Below are 14,560 nucleotides of genomic sequence, written 5' to 3'. Positions count from 1 at the left end.
AAACAAATGTGGGGTTGCTCCCCCTTCAGTGCCTACAAAATCCTTGCCTAAAGATAATCCACCATTCCCCCAAAGATTGAAAAAAAGGGATGAAGATGCAAAGTTCCAAAAATTTCTCTCTATTTTCAAAACGTTATCTATCAACCTTCCTTTGGTAGAGGCGTTGTTGGAAATGTCGGTTTATGAGAAGTTTATGAAAGAATGGGTTACCAAAAAGAGAAGCATGGATTTGAAACGGTTGAGGTGTCCCATAGTTGTAGGGCCATTATGACAAGCAATGTGGTTGTTAAGAAAGTTGATCTGGGGACATTTACTATTCCATGTACTATTGGGATATTTCAATTTGCCAAAGCATTGTGTGACTTGGGGGCAAGTATCAATTTGATGACATATGCCATTTTCAAACAGCTTGGGCTAGGTGAGCCTAAGTCAACAACGATGCGTCTACTCATGGCCGACCGATCTATCAAGCATTCTATTGGCATTCTTTATGATATTTTGGTAAAAATAAATAGGTTCATATTTCCTATCGACTTTGTTATTCTTGATTGCAAGATTGACGTTGTAACACCTCTGATTCGAGAGAGAGGGCATATCATGTTAAGAACCTCCAGGTGCCATCCCACAAAGGCCAACCACGGCCCGTGGGTGGGACCACGGATCGTAGGTGGGTTCGTGGATAGGCACCAAGAGAAAAGGCCTAGGTAGTAACCACGTCAGGACCCACGATCCGTCGATGGGTCCACGTCTTGTGGCTAGGGGTACCGTAGGTTTCCCAAAATCCTCTCAATTTAGTGACGATTGACCTAGACAGACTGTAGGTCCATCCACGGTCCGTCAGTGAGGGCATACGTGGGGTTCGACAAGTTTAAGTTTAGGGGCTTAAGGGTCTTTTCCGGTTTTAATTAGATCAAAGTGAGGTCATTTTACCTAAGTCTTGAACACCTATATATTTAAGCTTCGAGGATGGAATTTTATTGTTTTAGTTCCTTTTCATGTATTTTTCTTTTGGACATGATGTATGGGCTAGGCCCAATTTCATTCTATTGTATTAGATGGCTATGATGAGACAAGATGTCTAGACTTCCGCTTTTCGTTTATAAAAATGTTTGGTCTTGAAATGTTGTTTTTACTTCCATTATTCTATTTATTATGTTATGAGAGTTAAGTGGCTTGTATGGAGTCCTTCGGGGTTCTATACGCCATGTTACACCTAGGGGATACCCCTGGGTCGTGACAAACTTGGTAATTAGTGCAGAAGGTTTAGAATGGTCCTAAGATGTCTCATAAGCTTTTTTCACGTCTAGTAAATTCTTGTTCATGAGTGTGAAGCGCACCACATTTATGAATGAGAAGCTACAAGATGATTAGGAAACTCCACTTCCTTTATTACTCTAAAAGTCGTGCGATAGAGTTCAACTCTATAAAGTCTCTCTCCTAATCCTATCCGATGTTCTTCAGGATATGGCTACCTGAAGAGCTTATGCTAGAAGGAATGTGAGGGAGAATGAGGAACAAAAAGCTCCTCCCCAAGCCCTTCAAGTTTCGGTCAATCCTTTGGCTGAGCAGGTTCCAAATGCGGAGTTTAGGGTTATTTTCAAGTGTTGGCCCAAGCCATGACGGCCCAAGCCAAAAGGGAGGTTGTGGTTCCTGTGAACCCAAATGTGGGTATGGCAGCTTGAAGAGTGAGGGACTTCACAAGGATGAATCCTCCAGAGTTTCATGGTTCTAAGGTTGAGGAAGATCCTCAAGAGCTTATTGATGATGTCTATATGGTTTTGATGATCACGGGAGTGATGCTAGTGGAAAAGGCAGAGTTGGCCGCTTATCAATTTAAAGGTGTTGCTCAAGTGTGGTATAACCAATGTAAAGAAGGTAGATCGAAAGATGCGGGTCCTCTTGATTGGGAGAAGTCTAATGTCGTTTTCTTGATAGGTTCTTTCCCCTTGAGATGAGGAACGCCAAGGTGCTTGAGTTCATTAACCTGCTTCAAGGAAGTATGAGTGTGATAGAGTATGCTCTAAAGTTCACGCAATTGTCTAAGTATGCTCCAACGATGGTTACAGACTTAAGGGCTAGGATAAGTAAGTTCGTCTCGGGTGTGTCCGAAATGGTGGTCAAAGAGTGTTGCACCGCCATGCTCATTGGTGACATGGACATCTCTCATCTTATGGTCCATGCTTAACAATTTGAGGAGGAGAAACTTAAGGGAAAGCCTAGGAAGGCAAAAAGGGCTAAGACCGATGATGGCAATTTTTCTCATGCAAGGTTCAGTGGACAAGGTCGTTTAAATTTCAACAAAGGTTTTCCGGTTAAGGTTCCTTTAATACTCTTCCTAAGTTCAACAAAGATATGGTATCTAACCCTAAGCCTGAATGAGGTAATGGTAGTGGAGCTTCATTGCCTAGGTCTACTTGTACTAAGTGTGGAAGGAAGCACGAGGGTAAGTGTCTAGCCGGCACAGATGGTTGCTTTGGTTGTGGTAAGAGTGGTCACAAGATGATGGATTGCCCGATGCTTATCGCTGAAGGAAGATAGGGCAAGCAAGCTCCTCTTAGTGGTTCGGGTTCCAATGCTCCTAAGCAAAACCGCTTATATGCACTTCATACTCATGGTGAATAAGAGGGTTCTCCCGATGTGATTACCGGTATGTTAAGAGTTTTCCAACTTGATGTATATGCTTTACTTGATCTCGATGATACCTTGTCTTTTGTGACGCCATATGTGGCTATGAGGTTTGATGTTCTTCCGGATGTGTTGTTAGAACCCTTTTCTATCTTTACTTATGTTGGTGATTCTATTGTGGCTAAGAGGGTCTATAGAAAGTGTCTTATTTCCTTATCCCATAGAGTTACTCTTGTTGACTTGGTAGAGCTTGACATGCTAGATTTCAATGTTATCCTCGGTATGGTTTGGTTGCACTCTTGTTATGCTTCTATAGATTGTAGAACTCTTATAGTCAGATTTTAGCTCCCAAATGAGCCTATCCTAGAGTGGGAGGGGGGAAATTCTATGCATAGAGCTCAGTTTGTCTCTTATCTTAAAGCTAAAAAGATGATTTCTAAGGGTTTATTTTACCATCTTGTTAGGGTGAGAGATGTAGATTCTAAAACCCCTACTCTTGAGTCAGTCCCCATTGTTAATGAGTTTCCGAAAGTGTTCCCCGATGATTTACCTGGTATTCCTCCCGAGCGAGAAATAGACTTCGATATTGACCTTTTCCCAGATACGCAACCTATTTCTATTCCTCATTACCGTATGGCTCCGGCAAAATTTAAGGAGTTGAAAGAGTAACTGAAAGATTTGTTGGATAAGGGTTTCATCCGACCGAGTATCTCTCCATAATGCGCTCTAGTTTTGTTTGTTAGAAAGAAGGATGGTTCTCTTCGTATGTCTATTAACTAGCGTCAGTTGAACAAGGTGACTATTAAGAATAAGTATCTTATTCCAAGGATAGATGATTTGTTTAACCAACTTCAAGGGGCAAGTTGGTTCTCTAAGATTGATCTTAGGTCGGGCTATCACCAATTGAGGGTGAGAGAAGATGATATTCGAAAGACGACTTTTTGAACCCGGTATGGTCATTATTAGTTTTTGGTAACATCGTTTGGGTTGACTAATGCTCTGGTAGCATTTATGGATTTATGAATAAGGTGTTTAAATAATACCTTGATATATTCGTAATTGTGTTCATTGATGATATTTTGATCTATTCGAGAAGTGAGAATGAGCATATTGATCATTTGAGGATTATGTTGCAAGTTCTCAAGGAACATCTCTTTGCAAAGTTTAGAAAATGTGAATTTTGGTTAAGGTCAGTAGCTTTTATTGGTCTTATTGTTTCAAGTAAGGGTATTGAAGCCTTTTGGGTTTGGTCGGTTACTAGAGAAGGTTTATTGAGGGGTTTTCTTCCATTGCTTCTCCATTGACGACTTTGACTCAAAACGAGGCTGAGTTTGTATGGCCGAAGCTTGTGAGAAGAGTTTTCAAGAGTTGAAAGATAGACTTGCTTCGCTTTCGTGTTGACCTTACCGAAAGGGACGAATGGTTTCGTGGTTTATTATGATGCCTGTAGAATTGGGTTGGGATGTGTGCTTATGCAAATTGGGAAAGTTATTGCCTATGCCTCACGGCAACTTAAGATCCATGAGAAGAATTATCCTACCTATGACCTTGAATTAGCGGCGATTGTGTTTTCCCTAAAAATTTAGAGACATTATTTGTATGGGGTTCATGTTGATTTTTTCACAAATCATAAGAGTTTGCAATATGTGTTTAACCAAATGGATTTGAATCTCTGCCAAAGAAGGTGGCTTGAGTTATTGAAGAATTATGACATGAGTGTTCTCTATCACCCCGATAAGGAAAATGTGGTGGCGGATGCTCTTAGTCGGTTATCTATGGGTAGTGTTGCTCATATTGAGGAAGAAAAGAAAGAGTTGGTTAGAGATGTGCATAGATTGGCCCGAGTGGGTGTTCACTAGTGGATTCCACCAAGGGTAGTGTTATGGTTCATAATGGTTCTGAATCGTCTTTTGTGGTAGATGTGAAAGGTAAGCAAGGTCTTGATCTAATATTGGTTGAATTGAAAGAGGTGGTGCTTAAGAAGTCCATTGAGGCTTTCTCCTAAGGGGGAGATGGTGTTGTTAGATATCAAGGTCGTTTATGTGTTCCTAATGTTGATAACTTGAGGGAACATATCTTGTCAGAAGCCCATAGTTTTCGGATTCTATTCACTCGAGAGCCACCAAGATGTACCGTGATTTGCGGGAGATCTATTGGTGGAATGGGATGAAGAAGGTTATTGCGAGATTTGTGGCAAAGTGTCATAATTTTCAACAAGTGAAAGTTGAGCTTTAGAAACCAGGAGGTTTATCCCAAGACATTAGCATTCCTACTTGGAAGTGGGAGGACTTGAATATGGACTTTATAGTTGGTTTGCCTCTCACTCGGCGGCAACATGATTCAATTTGGGTAATAGTAGATCGAATGAGGAAATTGGCTTATTTACTTCTCGTCAAGGTTTCTTATTTGGCGGAGGACTATGCTAAAATGTACTTGAGATAAATGGTAAAGTTGCATGGACTGCCTTTGTCCATTATTTCCGATCGTGGTACCCAATTCACTTCTCAGTTTTGGAAGACATTCCAAAAGGGTCTTGGTACTAAAGTTAAGCTTAGCACGACTTTTCATTCCAAATCGATGGGTAAGCGTACGTACTATCCAAACTTTGGAAGATATGTTGAGAGCTTGTGTAATTGATTTTAAGGGTAATTGGGATGACCATTTGCCATTGATTGAATTTGCTTATAACAATAGTTATCACTCAAGTATTGGTATGGCTCCATTTGAGGCTCTTTATGGTAGGAGGTGTAGATATCCTATAAGATGGTTTGATGTGGGTGAAGTTGCCCTAATAGGTCCTGAATTAGTATATGATGCTATAGAGAAGGTTCAACTCATTAGAGAGAGGTTCAAAATGGCTCAAAGTTGAAAAAAGTCTTATGTCGATGTGAGAAAAAAGGACCTTGAGTTTGATGTTCACGATTGGGCTTACTTGAAAATATCACCCATGAAGGGTGTAATAAGGTTTGGTAAGAAAGGAAAGCTTAGTCCCCGTTTTGTAGGCCCATATGAGATTTTGAGACGTGTTGGTAAGGTTTCTTATGATCTTGATTTGCCAAATGAGTTGGCATCAGTGCATCCGATTTTCCATGTCTCTATGTTGAAAAAGTGTGTTGGAGATCCAACATCTATAGTTCCCTTAGAAGGGTTAGGAGTTGATGAGAGTCTTTCATATGCGGTAGTTCCGGTTGAGATTTTAGACCGGCAAGTTAAGAAGTTAAGAAACAAGGAGGTTGCTTCCATGAAAGTGTTATGGAGAAATCACTTAGTTGAGGGTGCTACTTGGGAGGTCGAGGCCTATATGAAGTCCCGATATCCTCATCGTTTCCTTCTACTCCTACTTTAGCTTGAGGTAATGAGTTCCTCTTGGTTTGTCCTATGTTTTGGACTCATGTGTTTTTAGGTATTTCCATGATTTCCTTATGTTGTGCATGTTTATGAAAAACTTGTGTTTTGAAAGAAAAATGAATTTATATGGTTAATTTTCATCATGTTGTTGTGCATTGAGTATGAGTTGCCTATAGACTTCATGAGATGAATTGATGAACATGCTTTACCTATGCTTTTGAGAAAGAATTGTATATAGGTGATTTCACGTATCAGGACGCTTCATCCAATTCTAAGTGTCAACAATCGCTAGTCAGTATAATAACCCAACTAAATGAGTTGGGGTCGAATCCCACAGGGAGTGGTACGTGCTTAAGATTCAATAGTAAAGTGTGAATATGTTCAAGTCAATCATAAGAGTAGACATTATTGAATAAAAACATAATTCAAATTTAGGGTGACACGAGTGTCAAATAAGGGGGTTTTGGTTTTAACTATCAGCTACAACAACAACAAATAACACAAATTAATAAGTAATGAGACGGGTTCTTAGGATGTGATTCGATTATAGGCTAATATAGACAAATGGGTGATTGCAACTGATAGTAAATAGTTGTAAATCAGTGAATAAGCTAGACTTTAGTGGGAATAAACTTTCTTTCGAACAATGTACCCCGAATCAAGTTGGTTTCTCTCGAACACCAACAAGCAATCAATTAAGAATAGCCTACGCTTTAGTCCATTCACTCTCTCGAGTTGAATGTGTGGAAAAGGATTTATGATTCACTCTCTCGAGCTGAACCCATGACAACCCAATACCCACAGACCATCAATTCAGTAATCTTGGTTTTAAAACCTCTCTCTCGAGCAAGCCAAAAACACTAAGGTAGAATTGCATTTGCAACTACAATCCTTAAATTAAACCACAATTACCGAATGAAGTCACTTCTAAACAACATTTAAACTATCAATTAGCAATACCCATAAGCTGAATCATCTCATAATCACATAATCACACCCTAAGAATTGAGGTTTTAGCTAGACATCATAAAAAGATATAAATCGTTACCAAATTGTGTTTCCATCAACTGGGTAATATTAATTTCGTCTTTACAAAGGTCCAAATTGAAGAATCTGAAAGACTCACTTCCAATTTCTCAAAAATGGAAAACTTCAATTCTTCAAAGCTAAGGAAAAGTTTGTCTCAAAACTCAGAGTTCCAACTCTAAAACTGAAAAATTATATATTATGAAAACTAATTAAATGGTCACTAATACTAAATTAAAATGTTCAAAAATGTATTTATAGTCGCCAAAAATATGTTGCGAAGGACCATTCGGCGCAGTAAGTCGGGATCGCGGACTAGCTCGGCGATCCACCCTTTGGTCAGTTCCATCGCCTTTTTTGCTTTGGCCTTCAACATCCTCAAGTTCTGTAACTTTGGGCGATCCAATCACTGCATCATGAAACCGTTCGGCAACATGCCGACTGCTCCTTTCTCTCGCCGACTTGATTTTCTCCTTTAGGACTTGGCACGATGGAACTTTAGGCGAGGTAATAACCACTCGACGACTTGCCCAATGGATTAGGCGATCAACATGCCTTCTTTTCTTCGTTCTTTCAGCTGCCTTGTTCCTTTTTTCCCATTAGTGTCCATACTTTGTTCCTAAATCCAAATACCTGGAAATCAAGGATTTTACATCAGTTATTGGCACAAAATAAGCATTTGAGGACACTAACACTTTGTTTGGATCATTGTTACCCATTGTTTCATAATGTATTGTATTGTATTGAACTCTATTATATTGTACTGTATGGTAGATATAATGTTTGGCAAGACTGTATTGTTTGTTGTTGTTTAATAACATTTTAATTGTTTAGTTTGATTGTATCGTACTGTATTGTAATTTATAAATTTACTAAAGTATCCTTAATTATTCTAGGGTAGGAGGTTTGACTAGAATTAAATAATATAAGGTAAAGGGTAAAATAGTATTTTGAAATATTATGTAAAGAAAAAATTGGAAAAAAAAAATTAAGTAACAATGGGAACACACCAAATCAGTTGTTCCATAAAATAGGGGTTTTCATTGTTACGTAACAACGAAATTTAACAATACAATACAATACATTTTATGTAACAATCAAAACAAACATTGTATGTATAGTAACGATACGATACAATACAATACAATGGGTAACAATGATCCAAACAGAGTGTAAATCTATCCAAATAAAGCCCTAAATGAGTCCAAATCATGGACTCATCAATAGGATCCATGAGATTGTGTTGAGCATGATTTTAGATTGGAGAAGGTAGTTCTTCCTTGAAGATGAGAAATCTTGAAAGTTCATGCATATTAGGTTGCTCGGTGGAGTTCCTACCTTCCATATGATGCAATTGATTATGTTTAGCTTGGGGTTAATGTTTCCTCCTTGATTTTGTGCATTTATGTGATTGCATGCATGATGGGTTGTTAGGATAGGTTCTTACTTTCCTTAAGATGCCTAGAATCCCATTTGAGGACGAATGTTCCCAAAAGGGAGATAATGTAACACCTCGAATTCGAGAAAGAGGGCATAACATGTTAAGAACCTCTAAGTGTCATCCCACAAAGGCCAACCATGGACCGTGGGTGGGACCACGGACCGTAGGTGGGTCCGTGGATGGGAACCATGAGGAAAGGCCTAGGCAGTAACCACGACAGGACCCACGATTCGTCGATGGGTCCACGACTCGTGGCTAGGGGAACCGTAGGTCACCCAAAATCCTCTGAATTTAGTAACGATTGACCAGGACGTACCGTAGGTCCATCCATGATCCGTCAGTGAGGGCGTAGGTGGGATTCGACAGGTTTAAGTTTAGGGGCTTAAGGGTCTTTTCCGGTTTTAATTAGATCAAAATAAGGTCGTTTTCCCTAAGTCTAGTTCACCTATATAAATGATTTTAACCCCCAAATTTCCCCATTCAAGTCATTATTTCCAAAACCCAAAATAAATCCCAAAGTTCTTCTCTCAAATAATTCTCTCTCTAGAAACTTGAAGAAGAAGAAGGAGATTAAAGCTAGGGTTCAAGAGCAAGCTTCCATACTTCAATTTCCTTGAGCTTTGATAGTAAGGTATGATAGTTTTCATCCATGGAGCTCCCAAATTTTCCTATTTCAAAAGATAGAAATTCCCCAATTAAGTTAAGATTTTCTTCAATTACTATGGGTTATCTTGATTATTGATTTAAATGATGGAATTATGATTTTTTATGCATAAATTGTTGAAATACCATGATTTTATAATGATTTCTCCATGAACCCATGTAATCCCCATGTTTTCAAGTTATGAATCATGTGATGTGGGATTTTGAATGTAAAAGGAGAGTTTTATGAAATTAAGCATGTATTGCTAGCTCTACTTGAATTTATGATGAAATCCATAACTAACCTATATTTTCTAAGTATTGATGATATATAGTGAGTTTTGAACTTCAAGAGGTAAATTATGAACTTATGCATTTTCTTAGGAAATCTATGCAATTGTTTTAAGGGTGCTTTGAGAGTAAAGTACCAATGATGATGTTATTGTTGTGTTGTTGAAAGGATATTCTCATAAACACATACTAGCATGATGTGAAAGGTTTTTCTCACATAATAAGGGTTCTTAGGTTGAAGGGATTTTTCACCTAATTGAATCAAAAACTAAAAGTGATCATGGATGGTAAAAGGTTTTTTCACGCATGGTCTAAGGAGCTATCCTATAATAAGACAAGAGGTGATTACCCATGTATCTTAATAAGAAGTTAAGTCAAGACTTAATAACTGCTCTGTGGGATTTGTTCTTAGCATCGAGTGTATGTTGATATGAGATGGAAGCCCTCACGTTAGTAGAGGCCAGGTTTCTAAAAGCAATCTCTTGAGATGGAAGCCCTCACGTTAATAGAGGTCGGGTTTCTAGTAACAATCTCCATATCCCTTAACTATGTACGCCCATAGGATGATTAGCTAGTAGATCCACTTAAGCTAGAAGTTCATGGTTCTACTTGGGCAAGTAGGACAACCCTTTTTGGTGTGGGAGACACCGGGGAATCATGTTATAGCTCACATGGTCTCTACGTCGGCTATGGCTAATTCCCCACATGAATAATGAACTAAGGTTACTCTAAGAATTATCACATATTAGTTCAAAGGTTTTAAAGATGATGTTAGCTTGCATTGACCATGTTTTTGAAGTATGTTTTCTAATTTCTTTTATATCATGTTTATCCTGGTCAATTGCATGTCATGATATGAAATGTCTCTTTTTACATGTTTTAAATGTTTTATGCATGACTATCATACTTGGTACATTGTTTTGTACTAACACATACTCTTGCCTACATTTTTCCCAAATACAGGGTTCGACAGTCAGGGTCATCAGTTTTGTGGCTAGAGGTTGACTTGAGATATTTTTGAGTTTTGTTAAGTCCTCATGCTTTGAGGATGTACTTTCATTATTTTAGTTCCTTTTCATGTATTTCTCTTTTGGACATAATGTATGGGCTAGGCCCAATTTCATTCTATTGTATTAGATGGCCATGATGAGAAAAGATGTCTACACTTCCGCTTTTCGTTTATAAAAATATTTGAACTTGAAATGTTGTTTTTACTTCCTTTATTTTATTTCTTATGTTATGAGAGCTAAGTGTCTTGTATTGATTCCTTCGGGGTTCTATACGTCATGTTAAATCTAGGGTGTACCCCTGGGTTGTGACAAACACCAAGGTACCCATTTGGCCTAAGTTGGCTATTCAAAATGACCAATGCTTTATGAAGATTTTAGGTGGGAGAGAAAGAGGTCCAATGTGTTCAAATTTCATCCAAAGAAAAGGGTAGGCTCAAACGGTGCCAAGCAAAGCTCACACTCTCATAAGGTTGTCACAAAAAGGGATAACATCAATTTTGGTTCACTCTCCACAAATTGTGCCTAAGATCATCTCTATCATTCGCCTACGCTATTTGATTGGACAAACGGGGTAAGTTCTAGGTATTATCAAGCACACATTCCAAGGCAACCTCACCACACACGACATTCAACACAATCATCAAACAAGACTCTATAATTTTTGTCACAACCCAGACCGTCGTGGTTGGCACACATATTAACCCTCCGGTGGGAGAACCATTACTACAACCCATCTAACAAATTTTATGAAAATTAAGGCATTTAAAGATATGGAAGCAGGTTTAAATGCAGAAATAAACTGGAGTTCCCTTTAACTCCGAAAGTTTGACAAACCATTACTTAACATTTGCGGAAACAACGCCTAGAACCTGAAAGTCAATGTACCAAAACTCTAAAGTTCAACAAGTCTACGAAAAGGGGAACAACACGAAACTAAACAAACGAATATCTAAAGTATTAATCTAAGTTCGAAGAAAATGGACTAAGCAGAAGGAGAACTCATGGCAGCCTGGAAGAACTGGTTCACCCTCGAGTTCGGTCTCGATCACTGATCTCCTAGCTGAGGTCTATCAGTAGCCGCCTGAAGATGCCATGTACTCAACAAAGAACGAGCAAGTGCAGTATCAGTACACAACCACAGTGTACTAGTAGGTTCACGCGGTTATTCCAGTAAACGAAACATATATAAGTAGTGACAACATAGTAAACATAACATGTACAAAACATATATACACATTGGTTATCATTTCAGGAGAAATGTACAATTACACATTCTCAATAACAAGTATATATGACAATTCAACGGTTCTCTCATGGAACTCATATCCAAACTGTTAGTGTGTCGAAACGTGACACCCGATCCCAATTAGTGTGTCGGAACGTGACACCAACTCCAATATAAGTGTTAGAGCGTGACACCCGATCTATTCAACACAACCACAATCACAATCACACTCATATGTACATACTCAAAATCATACAATCAAGTGTTGAATCATGGCATACATTTATTCGTTCATACTCATTTCATTAGCTTTGATCAACAAGGCTTCATTCACATACATACATGCATTATAATGAAGCAATTACCAACATACATCACGCAAACACATGAAATCAAACCATCACCTATCGCGAAACCAAGCTTGAATCCCCCTATGGCACTTGAATCCTCCCTTTCCGAATTTTTTCCACTTGTTCTAGGTCTACAGACAATTAATATACGCAAGGATCAATAATTTAAGGTCTAATTATCCGGATTATAGCAAATCCAATAACCTAAGACCAACCCATATCCCAATCCCCAATTTAGGGCTTTTTCGACCATCAAATTCAATCAAAACCCCTTCCCCAACAATAATGACCCAAGAATTTAAATTCTACGGATCGAAAAATGGATTAGGGGAGTAAAATCCTTACTTTTAGTTCTAGAACAGGTGGAAACCCTTCAACAAATATCTGTGGGTCGTCTCTTAGCTTTCAAGAACGAAACTTGCAGAAAATAACGTTTTTGGGATTTAATCCTGACTTAATTCGCGACTGGGCCTCTACGGCGGACCCCATCCTGCCACAGCGGGATAAATCCCACCCTGGCGGCTTACACGGAGACATAAAGTCGAAAATTGAGTCCCAAACCCCCATTTCACAACACACGTTCAATCCATGACGTTCAAAGACTACCCATCAGTTTCGGGAGTTCTACTCGCCTGAATTCGATTCTATAAAGTCGTACGGGTTCCTTAACGTCTTAGCTATCCATTCATGTAACCAAATTCATCATTGAATCTCTCATTCATTACCAGATTTCCCTAGATTTCACATGACTCAGATTTCGTCCAAATCTGGACTAGGCTAGGAATTTCCAGGATACTACAAAAAGTTTTTCTGTCCCCAATTCTTTCCACATTGGCTTTTCTATAACGACGGGAACAGGTTGTTACAAATTTAGCTAGCGTGCAACGATCATCACAAGATTCATTTTCAACAATTGGCTAGTAACAATGAGATGTTAAGAGTTCACATATGAGTTATGCAACTCAAATTTGCCTCATTGGAATCGCACACACATATTGTTCAATTAAGAGCACTATTAATGTCGTCGGTATTGATCGCAACCGATACTCAAATTTACAAGAGAACAACCACATTTACAAACATCAAGAGCTGATAAAATTTAATTTGGCTCAAAACCAACATTCATATTAAAACAATGGATCAAAACCCAATAGTCACCAACAAAATCAAGCAATCACACAAGCATTCACAAAAACAATTTATCCATAAAAACAACCCAAAAGAGGTAGGTATGAATATACCTCACCCCGCCAAACTAAACTAGTAATTGTCCTCAAATGCAAATGAAAAATGAGTCTAAAAATAAAACTAAAAGAGAGTCAAGATCCCTCCTGTCAGGCTAAGCCTGAGGTGAACTATGCATGTTTGTGACTCCCTTAGTCTGGGAATCAGTGCCCGACTCAGCTCTATCCATCACTCAACTGGAGCCCACCATCGATGTATCTATGAAAGATGCCTCCACAACACTCTGCACCATTGGCCCCTTGAGGTTCTTTAGATTATCATACACTGTTGCATCCCGCATGCCAAGCTCCTCATCATCAGTCTTGAGAGCTTCTAACTCGACATCATCATTAGCCATAACAACATCTCCAATTGTGGTAGCCAGAGGGATCTCAGAAATGGCCGGTAAATTTGTGCTCACGTCTCAAACTAGCAATATTAGTCTTCAAGGCTATCACATCATCTTGCTGCCTCCGACCCTGCTCACATGCCTCCACTCTTACCGTGAGGGCATCTGGTGCGAATCCATGTGCGGTAATCAACTCCCGGTGCTTTCTTAACTTAGCCTGGATAGGAGCTAAGGCAATAACAATAGCCCTGATCTTGATCTATCTCGGGAACAATAACCTCTACCCGGAAGGCAGGCACATTAGCAGATTGGGTCATATGGCCCATCTTGATCAACATGGACTGGGTCAATAGGAGCCGGGAAACAGCAACAGCAGAACGGGCATCAGCAGAAGTATAGGGTGCAGTAGTAAAAGTGTCAGTGGTACCTGAAGGCTTACCGACCTGAGTAGGAAGGGCTGCATCTATCGCAAACATCTCCATATCAACCACCTGGGAAGTATCCATTGATGCAACTCTCCTTCTTTTGGCTTCATCTCCAGTGTACTCGACCTCTATCCTCCGGATGTCAGTAGAGGAAGTGCGAGTCACTTCCACATCTGTCTTATCTATCAATGGCACCTGAGCACGTCTGCACAACTCTGTGATTAATACCAGAAATGGGAGAGAAGTCTAACTCTGCTTGACCCTCATGGTCATCTCTTGCTCAATGATCAAATCGAGATTTAGTCTATCCCGATCCATGATGGAGCCCAACAATGCATCTTTTAGATGCTTGAGTATGGACTCATTCTGTGATGGCATCAATGTGTTGCTGATAAACCCGAACCAGTATCTGACAGCCACGTTCATATCCTTCTTCTCTATCGGGACACCTGCCTTAATCTATGGCAGTGTGATATCAGAGATCAACGGAGAGATGCAATCCATCAAGTTGTCAAGGGTCATCTTTTATATCTAATCCACCAAGTAGTGGATCACATTCAGTGTACACCCAATCACCTCATTTATGTCGGTGTTGCTGCATTTG

The 14,560-nt window shown here is 39.3% G+C and overlaps 1 protein-coding gene across 1 annotated transcript; it reads left to right on the top strand.

Annotated features, from left to right (window-relative positions):
- The first annotated feature begins 201 nt into the window (after positions 1-201).
- LOC125869865 (uncharacterized) lies at positions 202-3,294 on the top strand. The gene is made up of 4 exons (XM_049550277.1): positions 202-614; positions 1,479-1,569; positions 1,734-1,855; positions 3,090-3,294. Exons 1-4 carry the CDS (start codon positions 202-204, stop codon positions 3,292-3,294), a joined length of 831 nt encoding a protein of 276 aa, XP_049406234.1.
- Positions 3,295-14,560: the final 11,266 nt, after the last annotated feature.

The sequence above is a fragment of the Solanum stenotomum genome, chromosome 7 (genome assembly GCF_019186545.1).
Source record: "Solanum stenotomum isolate F172 chromosome 7, ASM1918654v1, whole genome shotgun sequence".
Classification (NCBI taxonomy): Eukaryota; Viridiplantae; Streptophyta; class Magnoliopsida; order Solanales; family Solanaceae; genus Solanum; species Solanum stenotomum.
Note: the sequence above shows the minus strand (reverse complement) of the source record. Positions and strands in the feature narration are given on the sequence as shown.

What these genes read in the sequence shown, in the direction of transcription:
- LOC125869865 (XM_049550277.1), top strand. Translation starts at nt 202, where the DNA reads ATGGGTTACCAAAAAGAGAAGCATGGATTTGAAACGGTTGAGGTGTCC. An exon ending in TCAATCCTTTGGCTGAGCAG is followed by an intron (nt 1,570 to 1,733) that starts GTTCCAAATGCG and finishes CATGGTTCTAAG; the next exon opens with GTTGAGGAAGATCCTCAAGA. An exon ending in AAAGGTGTTGCTCAAGTGTG is followed by an intron (nt 1,856 to 3,089) that starts GTATAACCAATG and finishes CCATCTTGTTAG; the next exon opens with GGTGAGAGATGTAGATTCTA.